The sequence below is a fragment of the Pavona decussata genome, unplaced genomic scaffold (assembly GCF_977016875.1).
Source record: "Pavona decussata unplaced genomic scaffold, jaPavDecu1.1 SCAFFOLD_155, whole genome shotgun sequence".
Classification (NCBI taxonomy): Eukaryota; Metazoa; Cnidaria; class Anthozoa; order Scleractinia; family Agariciidae; genus Pavona; species Pavona decussata.
Genome location: NW_028145567.1, coordinates 4,437,316 through 4,456,356, shown reverse-complemented (window position 1 = coordinate 4,456,356; position 19,041 = coordinate 4,437,316). Strand labels below are relative to the sequence as shown.

The 19,041-nt window shown below is 37.5% G+C and overlaps 1 protein-coding gene across 2 annotated transcripts in view; it reads right to left on the bottom strand.

Moving 5' to 3' along the window:
* LOC146465970 (myoferlin-like) overlaps positions 1–19,041 on the bottom strand; it is a 75,319-nt gene that overhangs the window by 39,075 nt on the left and 17,203 nt on the right. For both annotated transcript variants that reach the window (XM_085128131.1, XM_085128130.1), the window contains exons 2-27: positions 17,924–17,979; positions 17,468–17,559; positions 14,285–14,390; positions 13,246–13,382; positions 12,809–12,863; positions 12,184–12,315; positions 11,804–11,866; positions 11,505–11,555; positions 11,052–11,082; positions 10,824–10,894; positions 10,409–10,465; positions 9,381–9,431; positions 8,106–8,152; positions 7,443–7,525; positions 6,204–6,253; positions 5,973–6,026; positions 5,517–5,583; positions 5,083–5,128; positions 4,165–4,241; positions 3,973–4,073; positions 3,578–3,691; positions 2,886–2,985; positions 2,448–2,644; positions 1,477–1,583; positions 912–987; positions 433–543 (exon numbers count right to left, since the gene is read on the bottom strand). In XM_085128131.1, coding sequence (XP_084984257.1) covers positions 433–543; positions 912–987; positions 1,477–1,583; positions 2,448–2,644; positions 2,886–2,985; positions 3,578–3,691; positions 3,973–4,073; positions 4,165–4,241; positions 5,083–5,128; positions 5,517–5,583; positions 5,973–6,026; positions 6,204–6,253; positions 7,443–7,525; positions 8,106–8,152; positions 9,381–9,431; positions 10,409–10,465; positions 10,824–10,894; positions 11,052–11,082; positions 11,505–11,555; positions 11,804–11,866; positions 12,184–12,315; positions 12,809–12,863; positions 13,246–13,382; positions 14,285–14,390; positions 17,468–17,559; positions 17,924–17,979 — 2,132 coding nt within the window. The remainder of the gene's footprint in view (positions 1–432; positions 544–911; positions 988–1,476; positions 1,584–2,447; positions 2,645–2,885; positions 2,986–3,577; positions 3,692–3,972; positions 4,074–4,164; positions 4,242–5,082; positions 5,129–5,516; positions 5,584–5,972; positions 6,027–6,203; positions 6,254–7,442; positions 7,526–8,105; positions 8,153–9,380; positions 9,432–10,408; positions 10,466–10,823; positions 10,895–11,051; positions 11,083–11,504; positions 11,556–11,803; positions 11,867–12,183; positions 12,316–12,808; positions 12,864–13,245; positions 13,383–14,284; positions 14,391–17,467; positions 17,560–17,923; positions 17,980–19,041) is intronic.

Genomic DNA, 19,041 nt, shown 5'->3' with positions numbered 1-19,041 from the left:
TGATCAAGAACTGAGAAATTTATTGTAGAAACTCATCGTCTATTTGTTACTCCAAATCGTTATCAGGTTCGAGCAAGGTTTGGAAGCGAAGCGGTCATTTTTAATGAGAGGTCTAGACATGAAAAGCGATCGGAAATCGTTCAAAACTCTACTAAAATTTATTATTCTCGGCGCCAAATTTGAAACCCTGAACAAACTGCCAAACTTTATCTGTCGCCCCTTCGCCCCTGGCCTTACAGGGTTTTTTTTCTCTTCCAAATCTCACAAAAGCTGACCGCATATAAATTATTTAAAATGGGCACCGCTTCAGCGAAATCCAAACAGCCTTTCCAGTGGAAACGTTGTGAAACAAAACCTCGAACATGCAAGTAAATAGTCAACACCTTTCGGAGCCATTGAGCCTCACAAAAGGTTGGATTTCAGTTCTTTTACCTCCTCAGCAAGATCTTGTAATCGTTGAAGAAATCCGTCTACATCTGATAATGCTGTTTCCACATTTGTTGCTTTTTCTTTCAACTCGGTGGCTTCTTGTATAATATAACGCTAAAATATGAAGACGATTTCTTTAGTTAATGTGCATCCCAAAAATCAAGGGCATATAAACTGAATTCACAAATACTGCCACGTTCCACAGGGCTTTATAATCCAGCCACTGGCTCAATATTTCTCGCAACAACTGCAAAACGATCCAAGGACCATAACGTGTTTTCACCCACTCTTTATCATTAGCCCTCTGATCAATTCCCCAGGGTCACTTCTCATTGAAATTTACCACACATAAATATAAAGACATAAAGGCATAAATGGAGTAAAAAGTTCAAAGACAAAAATGTTCCATCTTTTCATATTTTATTCCAATGATGTCTTTATAGATAACAATTTAAACAAAAAAACAAAGTTTCATTGCTTACCAGTTCACATTTCCTTTCACTCTTTCGTTTTGTATCGAGTTTGTTTGCTTTTCCTTTTAGATTTGGAAGACCATTGCTGTTAGGTGAGGAAAGAAGAGATTGTAGATTGTAAAACACATACCAGTATCTTGAAACTTCCAGCTTTGGTGGGCGCTGTGGCCCCGGGATCGTGATTAAGTGATCGGCAGAGATATTTTCTCTCCAGGACGAGTTAAACTGAATCCAGTTTGTATATCTGTGTGGAGGATGGCGTGTGCGTTTCCTGTCTTAATCTGATCTTAGGAAAGGTGTGTAATGATTGGAACTGAAAATAATGTTTGTTTGGGGTCGGCTGTTATAACAACTAATTGTCCAGTTGGAGGAAAAAGATCTTCGAAAATGCAACTGATTCCACCCCCATCATAACTTTCGATATTTCCAATTTATTCTTGTAAAGTAGTGGACAGTTGGCCCTAAGGATAAGGGTTAGCGTTTTGACGATTTTTTAGGAGTTTTTGGCAATTGACTGTTCTGGGTTGATGGAGACAATGTGTGTGTGGCTGTAAAGTGGATCAGTCTATCTTACCTGCAGTCTGCAATGAGCTGATCCAGTAAAGAGAACAACGCTGAGGCACGGTCCACTTCCGGTTCTTTAGTCGCTATCATGTACGTCACTTCCGCTATTTTGCTTTTCTGGTATCAAAGAAAAGTTAAGAGAAAATCATCCGATTTAATTTCTCTTAAGGGCTACGTCCTGTCATGCAAGGTATGTGATCTGACTTTACGGCTTTGCGCTGCCAGAATTTTATATTCCTACATACTGAATGGCTGGTTACTCGTGTGCGAGGATCAAGGCTCTTGCATGATCTCTGGTTGCCGTGAAGTCCGATGCGTGAAGCGCAAATCTTTTCAATGGCACTGCAGGTGCAATAGATGATGTTTGTACGGATCCCTTTATTCTCCTATGCATTTTGTGAATCTGCGGCTTGGTTTCCAGATTGATGAGTGCCAACCGGTCATGATCTGAAGCAGCCGTTTCGGAACAGGGTGGAACAGAAAAACTTTCGTTACGACAAGTTGCAACCTCACGGCAATAACTTCTATGTTACTAATAAATTGAATGCACGCTTTTTACTAATTTCATGGCTCCAAAACCGTTTATATATTAGTTTGTTTGTTTTTTTTTTCTGTTCTTCTCGACTGTTTATTCAAAATACGCCTGAAGAACACTCAGTGTTAATTATTTTAGAGCTGACACGCTGTTTTCAAAGATTTCCGCTAATTTTTCGTGCACGATCAGAGTACTTTCATCTCTCTGATTCCTGTGTCTACGTTGCGAATTTTCTTATTCTGAGACAAGTTCGTTGTTTGACACGCGTCTTCCAAGCCAAATACACCTCAGTTTTTTTTACACATGGCCGGCGATTAAAAAGTTACAACAGAAAGAACAAATTGTGCATGCGTGTTGTAGAGTGAAGCAAAAATCTGCTGAATACACCGCTTACGATAAGTTAGTGCAGTGTACCGTTAAGTTCTACTTTGGGCAAGTTTACTTACCAAGCGATCAATAATCCTCAGCAGAGCATTCAATGGTTCCAATCTGAAGGCGATGTTTTCCCAGTAGCTCTCCACACACACACACGGTTTCTCGCGACTCCAAGGAAGGTAATAGTAATTATTCCCATCATACACTGCGTTGCATGGAGGTGTGTTCGAGGGAGCCACAGACTCATCCATCATGTTGCCATAGTTACCTTAATAATAACATAACAGGTGAGTTTGCTCAAATCTGTATGCTAGGTCTCGTATAAAAAAGAGGGAAACTTTAAGGCTAACAAAGAGAATAATAGACAGTAATGCTTAATACAAAATTGTTTATAAGGCCGGGCTTAGTTTCTTAAGAAACTTTGGAAAGTCATTGTGCCGGCAAAGTGTACATATGAGCATAAATTAGGGTCGCAAATTAAAACTGAGTTAGATTCTGGCTAATCTCACCGATGCTGACTTCAAATTCAACAGGTCCGTCGACATCAAACACCATGGTAGCTTCGTAGAAGCAGGCAAACAGCTTGTACTTGCTGCGACGGAGATATGGCTAATGGGAGAAAGGTTAAGCTACTTTGGTCTTAACAATTCAGAGAACTAGTTTTCCTATGATTGACCAAAATCAACTAACGGTAACGAAAACAATGCAGAGAAGCACACACTGCACAACAAGTCCCTTTGGTTCTGCAATATGAAGTCTTTAAATCTGATTGTTAAAAGCAAGACTACAGAGATTGGTCAGTGCTTTCCTAGGGTGCTTTTGTCAGGTTGTTGTTGTTGTTGTTGTTGTTAACATTGTAGATGTTGTTTTGCTTCGTTTGCTTGTTGGTTTGAAAATGATTTAGGTCAAAATCATTCATAGCGGGAAAGGGATAGATACGTGCAAAAGCACAAGCATTAAAACCGGTTTCAGTTGCAATCATTTCCTACCTCATTCAGACAGCTCAGATGCGAGGTGCAATTAACAAGCAACAACTTCCAACGCGTGTTCATTCTTCATCATTCTATTTCGGAGTTTTTGTGTGCGATGTTTTGCACAACAAATCTGGTTGTTGCCGAATATTTCGTGCTCAGTGGCATTGGTTGTCCGTACTGTACGTCAAGTATTCTGGCTGTTGGAAAAAAAACTGAAAATGATCTACCTGCACGCGAATGAGTTCAGATGAACTCATAACTTCCAATTCTTTATCGATTTCTTCACCCAACTTGCTCTCCAGCTCCACTAACAATCGTCCTCTGTATGCTACGCCCTCTCCCTGTGGAAACACGCGCCATATTAAACAGCTTCTAGAGATACGCAGCGTACATGGCATTCCTTGCGGTTGTGTTTCCATTTGTAAACGTATGAGCTTACGCTTGTGCCTCGCTTGTGCTATTTCTTACGTTTGCGTTCACGTTTGCGTTTGTGTTTGCGCTTGCGTTTCATTTGCGTCGTACGTGTAAACCGGGCTGTAGTGTGTTCTACATACACTTCCCGAGTAGCTAGAGAAAAAAGGAGGGTTGTCGGCAAGGAAGACAAGAAAAGAGGGAAGCTTACCTTTCCCAAGTTAAGATCGTCGTATTGGTCGGGAAGTTCGGAGAATTCCCTTGGTGATCCGTAGAATTTTAACCATGAAGGCCCAAAAATTGGCAAAAATCCTGAGCAAAGAGAAATTAAATATATTCGTAAATATGTTGTAATGACTGTCGTAAAATCATGTAAAAATCGACTAATATTTATTTGAAATACCTTTTTCTCCCTGTCCAGAAATGGATTGTAAAGAAAGAAATGTGGTTCCGATACAATCGTCATCAGTCAAACGATCCCTAATAAAAAGAAAAAAATCGATTGTTTACGAAATTACCCTAAGAAGAAGCTATTGTAGCATTAAGAAAAGTTTGTTGTTTGTCTTTGTGCGTATCACATTGCTTCTTCTCAATCTTTCCAATCAGCCAAAAACTAAAAAGAATTCATATTAACAAGAAGCTGACAAGCGCAAGTATTTCTTTTCCATGAATATATCAAACGTTGTCCACGAGGATAACTCAAGTTTTCTTGCAACATTCTTGGCAAAAGCCCGCTGAACCAGATTTTTATCTGAGAAATGCTTTTTTCTTCCCCTGAACGATTTCTGGAAATTTTATACAAAAAAAAGGCCTGGCTGAGGGAAGACACATACTATTGTTTCTAGATGGCTTGCTTGGGATGGAAAGAAATGTGCCAAATTAAATATCATCACATAACGCAGACAATTTGCCTTCATTGATAATCAGTAATCCGTTTAACTTTTGTTGAACGAATGTTGGACAAATGTTGACACCGTTTAATTTGCACTTACTCTGAATTTGGGTACTTCATATAAACCAGGCCTTTTGTCGTTTTCATATGACTTCATGTGTCACAGAATTATGTGTGTTTTAGTGAGAATTAAGGTTAGGGAACACCTTGTGATGTCTCAGTATCATACCGCTCATGAATCTCACTAGCGTGCATTCCTGGGCCTTATTCTGTTGGTGTAGCGCGCGGTGAAAATCGGCCTTATCAAAAAATCTTGAGCAATCTGTCACAGATTTTTGTAGATCGAGCTGATTTTTGTCCGCTCAATCACTCATTTTCTCACTCATTACAAAATCATGAGCAGACTTGGGAGCTGCCGACCACACTTACCAATCAAAGATTTGCAATTTTGCTCGCTGGCACATTGAAGGAAACTGCCAAAGGAAAAAAGCATCACATTAAGTTTCAGAAATAAATAGTACAATAAAGCTTGAGAAAGTGGGTAGCTATGCGATGGACTGGAACCCTATCCAGGCAAAGTAAAATAGAGCACATGAAAATGTTTCCCCATAAACTGGTTTTGTGGGATCATGAACTTACCAACCCACCTCTTCTCGCCAGCCGAATATTATGGCACAATTCCACGAATACCTAAGATATTATATTCATTTGTTCCTGGATTGACATTTCTCTGCTTGGTAATGATGTTCGAAACGTCGCAATAACTTCAGTAATTTTGATATTTTTACTGAAGTATTCGGTCAGAAATTTAGTTATCCAAACCAACAAGGAAATTAATCTGATAAAATGACATTGTTACTCCTTGAAAGGAACTCTTATGATTTCCTTGAACTCGGGGCAGTCCCTTTTGTATTTGACGGAAGTTCGATTCTGCAACAAATAAAAAAACATTTAGGACAGAACAGAAGTAAATTTCAATGGATCTTGTTTAAAACATCGCACTAGTCATTTCGATCGTCAGGGTGAGAGATAGGAAATCTCCTGAGTAGATGAATTTCATCTCAAACTGAATGAAAATTAATTACCATTGTTAGCCAGCTAAACTAATTGACATGACATGCCAATTGTGCTGTGTATCTGATATGTTCGTTGGCATTCTCAACTTGTATTTTTTAAACTTTTTAAGTAATGGTTATTTGCAAATTCTGAAGGTCTCTGAAGAGTCTCTTGGCCGAGACGAAACGCCGCATCAGACTAGCCACGAACATTTCTGCACAAGTATTTGACCATTTTGCAATTCTTTATTGTATAAATCTTACCTCCTTTCCACAAAACTGAAAGAGGACATAAGGATCTACAAGTTTCTCGTCCTCCTGTATGGAAGTAACATAAACAATGAAAATTTGTTCGATTGCGATGGAAGCAAAACTACGTACCGCAGGAAAATCATAGTGATGCGATTTAAAGTTTTTGTAGATTCAATTGTCCAAGTATTTCAGGACGTTTTGATGGTTATTTTGCAAAAGAAGAAAAAATACTGGGCAAAATACCTTTTGCATGTTGAAAAATTTCTTCACTCCTTGCATCAATGCAGTGTCCACTGAAAAACAAAACCAACGTCATCACTGTGCCTCGCGATGCAAACTTATAATATTGTCTTTCACTCAGTTTTTCATTTGGCTATCGTCGTCTACAGTTATTCTTTTAACAATCATTTAAGCACGCAATTCAGTGCAATTTAGTTAAGCAGTTCTTTTTTTTTTTTTTTTAATTTTTTTTTTTTTTATTAACTATAGAATACTAAACTTTACTTATAATACTAACCATACCAACTTAAGATACTAACTTAAATTACAAAAAAGTAATAATAATAATAATAATAATAATAATAATAATAATAATTATAATAATAATAATAATAATAATAATAGTTACAATATTAAATTAAATTCTTCTACTGACAAGGTATGACGATTTTTTAGACTTACAACGAATTACAATTCACTCAAATTTACTACTAATACTATCATAATAGAAACAATACTTAAATACTTCTACTAACACTTACAATATACAGTTACACAATAGTTGCAATATTAAAATTAAATTAAAAGTTGTTACTAACGAAGTAAGAAAAAAAAAGAGACTTACAATAGGTTACAGTTGCACTTATGAATGAAAATACCACACAAAAATTTATGTGTAATGTAATTCTTCACATTAAACTGGGGATAGTACCCACTTTTTCTTAAAGAATTTTGTGTTATTGATCTTTCTTTCGGTTTCATATTTTATGACTATTTTACTTTGAAATCCTTGGATTTTGAGTCGAATCTGGGTTCTTCTGCAGTCCCATAGAAACAGTTTCCCAATTATTATAAAATAATTCAGTAGGTTAAGTAAAGGGCATGGTTTAGTTATAATTCCAAATAAAACATCTTGAAGAGTAAGACGAATTTGCTGATTTGAGAGTTGGTGCCAGTAATCTTGAAAATCATTCCAAAACTGTCTAACAAAGGGACACTGATACAAAAGGTGGTGTAAGGTTTCAGATTCTGCCTTGCAAAACGAGCACAGATCATCCGTTTTGAAGCCTATTTTATATAATTTAGAATTTGTGTATAAAATAGAGTTGATCACTTTGAACTGAAAACCTTTTACGTATGATTCAAGCACAACAGAATGTGGCAGAGTGAAGATTTCTCTCAGCTGATCAAACGAAAAATTAAAATCATTCTGCAATTTACGAACGATATTAGGAGGCTGTGCTTAAGTTAAGCAGTTCTTACTCTGAGGAAAATCCTCTCCACGGTAAACTTTCAATGTAAACACCCCATCTTGAAGACCAACTCCAGCTGGACGGAGGAGGTTTCTGTATAAGTAAAGAAGAAATGATCGTTAAACATAATAATTTCGTAAATGGTTTGAACCTAGGGCTATATCAAAAGTAGGTAAATTATGATCGTCCTGGTGAGTGTAGTCCTGAGAAGGACTGTTTGAGGTGACATTTACTGACGTTTCGACAACCCAAGCGGAAGTCATCATCGGAGTCGGGTTGTCGAAATGTCATTTTAAACAATCCTTCTCAGGACTACACTCACCCGGATGATCACAATTTTCCTAGTTAAAACAGAATAATGTCATCAAAAAAGAATCAGATGACTATTTCTTAAAAATTTAAATGCGCTTGTCGGCTAATGCCAATTTTACGCCATTCTGACAAATAAAAAGATAAAAGGAAAAGAGACGTAAAGAAACCTCCCGACACAATAGAGACAAAATAAATTAAAGGTTACGCGATCAAAACTGAGTCAAAAAACATTGAACTGTACAGATTGCAAAAAAGCTGTATAGCTTCTTTTCTGGTTTACTTGTTATTCTCCGCAATTCCCCACTATCCGCCATTGATAAACTCTTTAAACTAGATAATAAAAAATATTATGATTACTTACGCTTCTATGTCATCGGTGTCATCCTGTCCAGAGAGCTTGGACAAAGGCTAGAAAAGGAACAAAATAAAAAGCAGTTAGTATTGACTCTATGCTGTCGTCATTGCTCCCGGTGGCATTTGGGGCGGTCTTAACCCGCTATTTCTTTTTTCATGCATAACTTATTGTAATGACTTCTGGTAAAGAAACATCTACCTGTTAGTTTTGAAACGCCTATCGTTTATCAATCTCCCTTAAAACTTCCTACTGAATTGTTATCAGTTATTATTCAAGCCAAGTACGTGATTTCAAAGTCAATGCTTTCATAAAATTGTGATTTTCACACGTATGTAATAGTTCTAGAATTTTGCCGCTAGGAAGTTGTCTTTATTGTGGGCGCCACGTTTCTCACAACGCCCTAGTTTTTTTCACGTAGCGTTGGCAATAAAAGACGACGCGCAGCTCGTTTAGTTAAAGATTGTTAGTGAAGTTACACCGCTACCGTGCTACGATCAGAGGATCCAAGTTACCGCTATTTCAAGTGTATTTCGCTGTCTCTCTGCTACCTTTTGGTGCGAGTCGTCAACCAAAGTACGTAAGTTGTTATTGTTGTAGATATTTGCTAGTCGCGAATTTTTAGTCTTTTCTTTATTACGAAAAGGTTTCATTTCGTTTAGCTAGTTTTGTTGAAATCGCTTTCACTAGGTTTATTATTGCTGAGGCTTATTGTCAAATACTTTATTAGTCTGATTGTCATATGATTACCAAATTGTGATCCTTTCACGCTATATTTAGCTATTTTGCAAGATAGCCGTTGATATCTTCGTTTATTACGACAAGAGTTGTTATCGTCTCAGTTTTATTAGTTTCAAGTATCAATTGTAACGTCTATTTGTTTCACGCTATGATCTTGTTAGTTTTATAATGATTACTTTATTCTGTTAGATTTGTATTTTATGCCTTATCTAAGTAAGACGTATTCTTAACTATCGATTTTAAGTTCGAACCTACTTACTTGTACGACTACTACCCCTATTTGTATCTGCTACTACTACTTGCGATCTAATGGTTTTCTCTATCTCGTCAGTCGCTACCTATTGTGAACTAGATCTATGGACTTGATCTGTCATTAAATCAGTTGAATCTACCGAGCGGAGTTCGAATCACTTATCATCTCGCACCGCGCTACCCTGTAGCTGTTTGAGATTTGAGTAAGAAGCAACCTCTAGAATCTTTACAATTACACTACCAACACGGAGTAATTGAAAACGTAATGATAATTTGAATTATTTTACTTACAGGCGGTTTGTCTCCGGATCCTAGCACAATAACTGATGCTTTAAGGTATCCCTAAAATTAAAACCGGAAAAGAAGAATGAATTGATTCAAAGATCGTTGCCTTCAAGGAAATCTCCACTCTTGAAATAGATTAACGTTTAATACTTGAAAATACACTCTAATTTCAAACTTCGCTGGAAAACATGAAAAAAATATTTCCGTGCGGTACAAAACAGGATTTGATTATCGCTATTTTCGCTTTTAAATTTCCTTGCAGTGGCGTCACATTGTTGGATTTCATGACGTAATACAGTTGCATAATAGTTTCACATAACCATATGACGTCATAAAATCCAAAATGGTGACGAGTGGTAAATTTAAAAGCGAAAATAATGGGTGATAATCATATCCAATTTTTATCAGACTTGAAAGTTAATTTTACTTTTCAAACTAAAATTTAGAATTTAGACAGAGAGATTTAGGATTACCTTCACGGCAAAAGAAGTGGCAGAAATGACCACGTGACCAGATTTATCCTTCATTTGCTGCTCGATGTTTTCAATTTAGCAGTAAAATTGAGTATTTTTGCGTTTAAAAGCATGAAAGGCCAGAATTGTCTTGCACTACTCTCATTTATGTGCTCATTTTTTAAAGAAAACAAACAACGTGAATCTAACGTCTGCCGTTTTCTTTAAAAGTAATTCTAAATCCCTCTGTTAGGAGCGGTTTCCAATTGAGTGTCGTAAAACCAAAACCAAAGTAATTACTGTGGCCAATCGTAACAGATGTAAACAACACAACGAACTAGTCAGAATTCGAAGCAAGTTTAGGTGTGACTGGCGCCAAGCGCGGGAAAACGCGTGAGGCGAAAGCACGATTGGTTTTGGTTTGGATTCCCATTGGTTGAGAAAGTGGCGCGAGTTTTGTTAACCAATCACAGAGCGAAGTAATGCAAAACCAAAACAAAGGCGAAATTACTTTCGACACTCAATTGAAAACCGCTCTATCTCCAACAATGTAACGTCAATTTGTTGCCAAGGTGTACTTACTGCTGGTGAGCCGCCTCTAGATGTTCCTCGAACTCCCTTTGCTTCCTTTTCCTTGCTCTTGTTAAAAAAAAAAAAGAAAAAGAAAATCGTCAAGAAAGAAAGATTATCGTCATTATCTCGATAATAATATTTGAAAGCTGCCTCTGAAGTTCATTTCACGTACACTTTGAGAAGACCGTCGAGAGGGCCGAAAGCCAATGGAGTTTGCGCAGAACTTACAAGTCAGTAAACTGACAAATCATGGCAATACAGTAACACCCTCAGGCGAACTAAAAACTATATACTACACTGAAGACGTTTTATCCCTTAAAACTCTCAGAGGAAGACGATAATGGTTGTAATCTCATCAGTGAATATGAGCCCGCAGGACGGGACAGATGGTATTTTACTGATACTGAGCGTCCCCAACACTAACCGCTTCTTCCTCTTCTGACCCTTTGTCCCCAGGATTGCTCAACAGCATCCATTTTCGAACAAACGAATGACCTGCAAAAAACAGTAAAAGTAAAAAAAAGAAATCGTTTCTTAATCCCCCTTAACGTTTAAGTTTCGTATCGGGAGACTTAGCAATGCCGTGCCAATGCTATGACTTTTTAAGTTTCTTACAAACGGTTGCAACTTTATTATAAAACTAAATACCTACCTGGCATCTCATATATGGAATATATGTCAAGCTGAAAGACATTACAAAGATCCATGAGCCAAACAAATATTTTCATAACTTTCCGATAGCATATTCCGGTTTTATAGATTTGTATTGCCAATCCTGTGCAATTTTTAATATTAACTGCATTACAAAAGTGATCGTTGCCTTTTCTTTTCTCACAATAACCGAAGGATAAGAGAGGTGTTTGCAGATTTTTATCCGCGTAGCTGGTGGGATTTTGGGCTAATGAGCTGCCATAACGAGCAGAGAACCCGCGAGAGGAATACACAAGAGGCGTTTTTTTTTTTCTTTCGGCTTAACTTACGCCACCTTATGGCGGCTCTGCTATCAAAACTAAATATTCGCGCGGGGACAATATCACCAACTACACAAGTTACAGGTTTTCTTAGACGCCCCTGTCATTGCCAATCAGGAAGTTTAGGAACCTACCTCAAAATAACCAACCAAGGCATCCGAACGATACTTTTTCGAGTCAGAAACCTGTCGACGGAAAAGCCAACTAAATAAAATAAAATAAAATTAATTATCTTTTTTCCCAAGCTCCTAAAATTCTCAATCAAAATAACAGACCGGGAAATTTGCATCCGAGAACATTTACATTCGTTTTACATGTATTTGCATTAATTGGTACAAATTTTTACAGGAAGACAACGTAACAGGGTAATTTATCTGCGGTTTAGGTCTTTTTTTTTTGTGAGCATCAAACGACTTTACCCATCCCTACTTACCTCGAAGGAAACCATTTCCTCAAACAAATCCATCGGAGCTGCATGGAAGTTGAACGAAAAGTTCTGCAGAAAAGGAAAGACACTATCTAATCATTAGATCAAGCACAAGCACAACAAAACAAATGTATAATGTTGCAAAAAATCACTCTTGCCGACCAATATCTGGATTACTGGGGACTGACAGCGAACTTGTTAAAGGTGTTGAAACCTTTACCATATAAATTGTCTTCCAAGGAAAATGCCCGAGGCAATTTAAATTTCTGACAGAAACAGCACAACATAGGATATTGCCTCTCTCCGGAGGTAGAAAGAACCGTCACTCACGTTGCTAATAACGTATTATTCATACCATTAAACCTTAGTTTATCAGGATAGCTAACCTCGTTGAAAGCAGGATTGTTTGTGCACTTCTTAATTTTTGTACTTTTGTCCTGATCAGCTACACTGACTCGTACAACAGGGTGAATATTGCCTCCTGTCAACTGGCGGGCCTCAAACACCTTAACACGGACCTGGGAATGAAACAAAAGAGACGTGGCTCGAGTGAATTTCCTCGTTTCTTATCTGTTAAATGAGATTACAGATTTTGCCTTTTCCTTTTTCCAGGAAATAATCATAATTTGCTTCCAGATTAGAAATTAGAGAAAGGTAATGGGAAACTTAGCTCCAGTTTTGCTAACCTTTCCAGCTTCCGGAAAAAAGAAATGCTATGAAAAAATATATTGAAAATTTAATTGAATAAAACCAATGTTATAATTATCAGTTATTTTAAGGCCTATGTACATGTGTCACTATCGATAACAGGTAACAGTTACGATAATTATCAATACATCAGTTGACATAGGATACTGAAAGTTTAAAGTTAAAGAATATCGCCCAAATTGAATTACAACCCATATTTTCGCTTTCGTTAGGTTTTTGTTAACGCCTTCCAAATAGACATGCATTACCTTAAAAGCCATTATTTTTTAAAGATAAGTATTTAGTGTTACCGACTGCCGATACCTGAAAATCCTGTGGTTTATTTGACAACGCCTTTCTCTTCTTTCGACGTATCCTCCTGAAAAGAAAACGTAGCTATTTTTGCTTTGATTTTTTATCGCGACCGCCGATCTTTTTAACCTTTCTTCCGCTGGAAAAGCCCCTAAAATCATTTATATGCTAGTGAAACCATACTTCATAAGCTGTTTAAATGGGATGACAACCTTTTATAGCACAAATATACGAAGGCCCTGCAAGTCGAGCATGCTCTTTCTCCATCACCAAGACAAGAAAGAAAGTATCTACAGATCGCACAAATGCAGGACTTACTAAACAAACATTCAAACGAACGAACAAAGAAATTTACGAAGGCAACAAAACACTAGAAATAAGAACTCAAGACCCTCGGAAGCAAGAATGAATGAAAACAACCATGATTGCAATCATTACAGTTGCCTAACCTTTTCGCCCCTGGTTTGCCGGGTTCTCCAGTTTCCTCCACCTCTTCCTCCAATTCCTCTTCTCCTTCTCCTCCCCCTTCTTCCGTTCCCTTGGCAGATGGTGGTGGCTCATAAGTTAAGCTGAGCTGAACTTTTGCCTGCAATAAACACACAGAACAGTGGTCAAAGTAATTAGCTTTTAAAAGAGAAAATTTATGGAATAATTAATGGGGTGTATTCGGCTTCCCGCGACTAAATTCGTTTGTGATAGAAATTAAAGTAGTAATGCACGGAATATGCACAGGCGATGTATTTTTTGGCTATTAAAAAGATATTTCGTGTGCGTGCTAAAGACCCTCAAGCTTTATCGTGCCCCGCTCATCTGGCTCGTAGTTCTCCGACGATGGATCTTTCCTTTCAGTTCAGTCCGGTGAAATAAGTGTAGACTCGATTTCCGTCAACCTCTCGGTTCATTATCAGTGCCCGCTCATTTCCAAGTCCACATTCTTACTGTTAGAATAGCTTCCAAATTTCAGGTAATCACAGAAGAAAACTTTCTTTTCCAAACAATTGACGCCTGACCCTTTCGAGACATTTCACGAATGCAGGAGCCCATGACTAGGAGACTGGCCCTGTCTCTCATACCAAGCCTTGGATCCCGAGTAGATTTATCTTTAGAACGGGTCTCAGGGGACCTTCGGAACGCCTACAGTTCAAATACCCAAACAAAGTTCTAAAAAAGATATACACGGGAAAGAGTTGACTCAAAGAATAAAAACAGAAAGAGGCTCTTAGTTATGGGCTTCTTGCGAATGCTGTTCTTCATTTCAGTTTGACTTATTTCAGTAGTAATACACAAGAGTTTCATTCACTGGTTAAAATTTAAAATAACAGCTACATTACAAATTTTCGTTCGACATAAAGTGTGAAAAACTAACTACAATGTAAACAAAAAGCTAATTGAAAAAAGTTTCATTATTTAGATTACTGAAGAATTCTAATCAATAACCAAGGCAGATACTGAACGGGCCAAAGATTCCTACATACATAATGAACTTACAGGCGTAGCATTATTTTCTCCATCTAACAAGTCCACCTCAGTCTCCAATGAGTTATTTTTGGAGCGAACAAGGTTGTTCAAAGGAACTGATGCTGAGCCAAGCAGTCTGTGCGAGACGTGAAAATGAGAAAGAGAGTTCATTAGATAGCCCTACTTACTTTGAAAAAGAAAAGCGAATAGAGAAACTTAGACAATCAGACAATCACGGTACTTACAAACTTTACATTTTGTAATCCTGCCCGGCCCTTAGTCTTGCTTTTTATTTATTTATTTATTTATTTATTTATTTATTTATTTATTTATTTATTTATTTATTTTAGAAAAATGCCATGAGGAAGGGGGGCACATGAAAGTGTTCAAACGTTTCTGTCTCGGATTTCAAAGAAAAGGAGAGTTAGATTCCAAGCGATCGATCTCTAACATTGTCTAACAGGCACCGTCAATTTCGCAAAATAGCAATACTTAAGGGACAAATTCGGTAGCAATCACGGCTTGAACAACCTGTTGATATTGCCCCCATACTCATATTCACTGCAATGAATGCTCATAAAATGACAGATAGTCTGCGTATGGTAATGAATGTGCGTAATGGCAGTGACTGGCGGGGCTGCTTCTTTTTTCTCTCGCAGTTGTACCCCCAAATGGGCCTTTTGCACTAACTGGTCACATGGTACAAAATCCACCATACTGGATGGCAAAATAATGTAGTAGATTCGAACACAAAGGAATTCCAGCCTGTCAAGCTTGACTTTGTTCTCGATGTCCCAGTGGAGGATGCCATGCTTTTTTGCCATCCAGCATGGCGGATTTTTTACCATATGACAGGTTAGTGCAAAAGGCCCATTGTTTCCCTCCCGTGAATAAGGCTGTCAACTGCGCAGCCTTTATTATTTGCACCTTAGAAGCTTTTGAATTGAAACGAGTAGCATCGGTTTATTTGTTTCGTATCATGGTTACATCTCGCAAAACGGAATCGTACTGTAATAATCTTGGTATCGGTGAAGCTGCGGTTGCAACAGCTGTGTATCACAATACAATGAATCGGTTGTAATTCGTTACCGATCTCGATCGTGAAAATAAATTTCCAGCAAAGAGAAAAAATAAATTTTGCCTTTTAGTACCACGCTACTGGTATTACAGTATTAAAAGGCTGCAAGTTAAAGCAAAGCTCGTTTCATTTTTTTTTCTCTAGACTGAAGTACTTATGGTAGTGCTTGTCAAAAAATAGCACATTATTTGATCGTGAATATGAAGACTTTGGTGCGCTTAGTATATTTAATTTTTAGGTAAACACTGAAAATTTAGATATTCACTATCACTGCACATTAGTTACCACGCGACCTCTTGCCTCAACTGAAAGCGTTGGATAAACTTCCGTTTTGATGAACGTCAATCAAAGGAAAGCCGTTGAGAATATTTTGAGTCCTGACAAGATTTCAAGGCAACAGAGCTTAGGAATTGACAATTTTAGCAGTTTAGAGACCGTAATATAACCTTTATTAAAATTGTTCCTAAGCTAGTTCAAAACGAGGATGCTGTATTACTGCAAAGTGATAATTTGCTAACACCGCACGTCAACTTGTCTCCTACGCAGCTGTCATTAGGGTTGTCACGCAACGCTGGGAGACTACTGAACACGCCACCCTGATTTTGTAACTTATCGCGTGCAGTGAAATTTACAATTTTTTAATTGATCCTATAAAAAAAAAAGACGATCGTTCTTTGATAAAGTTTTGCCAGTGGGTTAAAATGCCGATTTTTGGGCTCTGTCAGTCTTGAAATCTTGTCCGAAATTGAAAAAATTTCCAACGGTATTTCTTCACCAAAATTCAATTTTATGCGCCTCTTTAACTTTGAAGGTGAGGATCGCGTGTTATTGGTAACCGCTGTGATCCAGTATCACGCGACGGGCTATATCACCGAAATATTCAGTGTGTTTGACACAGAATGCCTTACAATTGATTGTATCAAAAGACAGCTCAACTTATAAAAGTACATCTTATATCACGATGGCAGAATTTTCATTCATCTTTCTTCGAAAAGTCAGTCTATTACTCGTGTGATATCCATGAAATATAAGCAAATATTTAAACATCAGCGCTATCTAAATAACACTTCAACTATATGCAAATAATCATTTTATAGATCAGGAAAAACTGAATTAATCAAAGAGAGTGGCTTGATTAGTAAACGCATCAGACGCTTCGGTTGTAACCAGGTATTACAACCTTAAAACTCATTTTTCGAGGAAGTACAGGCATTTTGTAGCCAGTGTTGTTGTCTACTAAATCTGTGGGCGGGAATAAAAACAATGTCTGTCGCAACTTCGCAAGATAACATTTGCATGCAATTATGTGTATATTCGCATAAAAGATCGTTAGGCGTCTGGAAGGAACGTGTCTGCTGTGAGCTTAGACAATGGGTTGAATTTCCCAATTTTTCTAGAATATCAGTTGCTCATTTATTGTAGTCACACCAAGGATATTTTATATGTTATAACCTTGTCACTCTGCGATCGTGACTTCTTGACTCATTCGCTTTGGATAATAATGATTCAATGCGCTCACAATAACACAACAAGGTTTGACAAACTTCAGTGTTTATTCAGCTTGCGTAGTGGTCGTTTTCATCTATCTCTTGAGACTCAACTTAAAGGAACGCGAAAGCAAGGAGCGAGCGGCAGAACAATGCAAAACATTATTTTGTTCTCGCCATTTGCCTTTCGCTTTTCGTGAAGTACCTGTGCTCTAGCTACGCAAACCATAACCTGAAAATTCAGTTGCTGTCCCAAATATTACACTTTCTTATTAACAAATCGACGGCAGTTTTAATTTCTATTGTCTATAACGCTTACAGACCATAATTAAAATGACACCATAATATGTTCAAGACTTCCATTGCCATGTTTTGAACACTAGTTTTGTGACGTCATTTTATGGTTTTTAAAAGTATAGACCATAGAAAACAGCCGTCGATTTGTTTTTTACAATAAAATGGAAAGCTTACGAGCGAAATTGGTTTTATTTTTCGTGCATGAGAAAGTGCGCGTTACATCTGGCGTCAATTTTTATTATCCGTACTCTTATAGAAAATAGGCATGAACCAATCAGTGCGCGGGAATTTTGACAGTTATTGTAATATTCATAACGTCAACCTGACAACTACGTTTGAATAAATCCCTACCGATTTGCTGTGATTTTCTCCCAGTCTTTGACTTTAACCTGTAGGGTTTCTTGAGCCGACAATTCGTTTCCGTTGAGATCATACTCGAAATCCTTTTTAAAAAGAAAGAAAAACACATTAACACTGAAGTAATGAGAAGGTTACCGACGTCATGTAACTTTCTCCATAAGATTTTCCATTCGAAAATTTTGCAAACGTCACACTGCACTTCTATGCAGAGAACGGGGCAAAGTAAACGACTAGAGCCATTGTTTTGCTCATTCAACCTCCAACCACTCGCTGTCACTTCGCCCCTGCTAATCCTGCGCATGCTCCCTTACAAATCGAAGAGAGCAGACAGGGATGTATCCCTGCTCGTTTGAAATAAAACCTTCTGACTGATCCAGTCAATTACATGCATGTGACAATGAAGCCAAGTTCAAATCCAAATTATCAGTTTGTGTAAGAAATCTTTACCTTGTTCCATGTAGGGTTGAGCTCATCTTTAATAACATCTGTCTTTTGTTCCTGACCTGAGAGAAGAAGCGATATGTAAGTGTTGAGCCGAGAAACGAGAGGAAGAGAGTGGCTGAGAAATAACAATACCTCAGATTGAGACGTTCTTAAGTTGTGGGAATATTATATAACGGTCATTACTGGCCATAATTAGCTATTTCGATTGAATAACTGTCAAAGAGATTTCTGAAAAATAAGTTAAATTGTGCTGCACGTTCATTGACACCTCTGGCATTAAGGTACATGCATCTTTGCCGTGCATAAATAGTAACGTAAAAAAAGGGAATTTCGGTGGCACATCCACAAGGGAACTCCAATTATCTTTACGTCTACTGTCCAAAAGGTACATTGGTGGAAGAGATCGAGAACCTGACGACCTTGCACATTTTTTTTTCTAAATTTGTTAGACATTCTGAACATTTGTCATGCAAACTTGTTTCAAAATTAACTACTTTTGCTCAGTCCCTAAAAACGAACATGTTCGCAAAAAAAGTCCCTGCGTATTGTGCTCCGACCTGTTCTCTACAACATCAATCGATATTTTTTGTTTCTCTGTCACTCTTCTTAGAATCGTTCTTATTTTTGCCTCCTTTATACTTGTACGATACAGCTTAATGCACTATTCTAGCGCAATCATCTTAAAGAAACAAAAGATATCCTTACTCTATTTTCTCCTCGCGTAAAAGAACTTGACATTAATTTCACTTTTCATGGCGAAAAACACACTGTGCTAGATGATATGCTTAACAAAGATAAACTTCGATTGATCTCTAATTTACATTTAAATACTGAATATTGTTAACTTCTTGAAATCAAATTCAAAAAAAGTAATGAGATTAGTTGTCTTTCTCGACGCGGATTTGGTGTGATTAAGATACGCCTTCATTGCGCCCAAACCATATCTTAGTTTTCTTTACCTTTTATCTGATCTGTAGGAATTCAATTAGGCAAAATTCGCTAAGTTCTTTTGAGAGTAACAAGCCGATTTATGACGTCAGTGACTCATTTCCAGGCATAGAAATTGACTTCAAATCTGGCAGGCAAAATCACTGAAGCACTATTGATTCTAAGAAGCATTC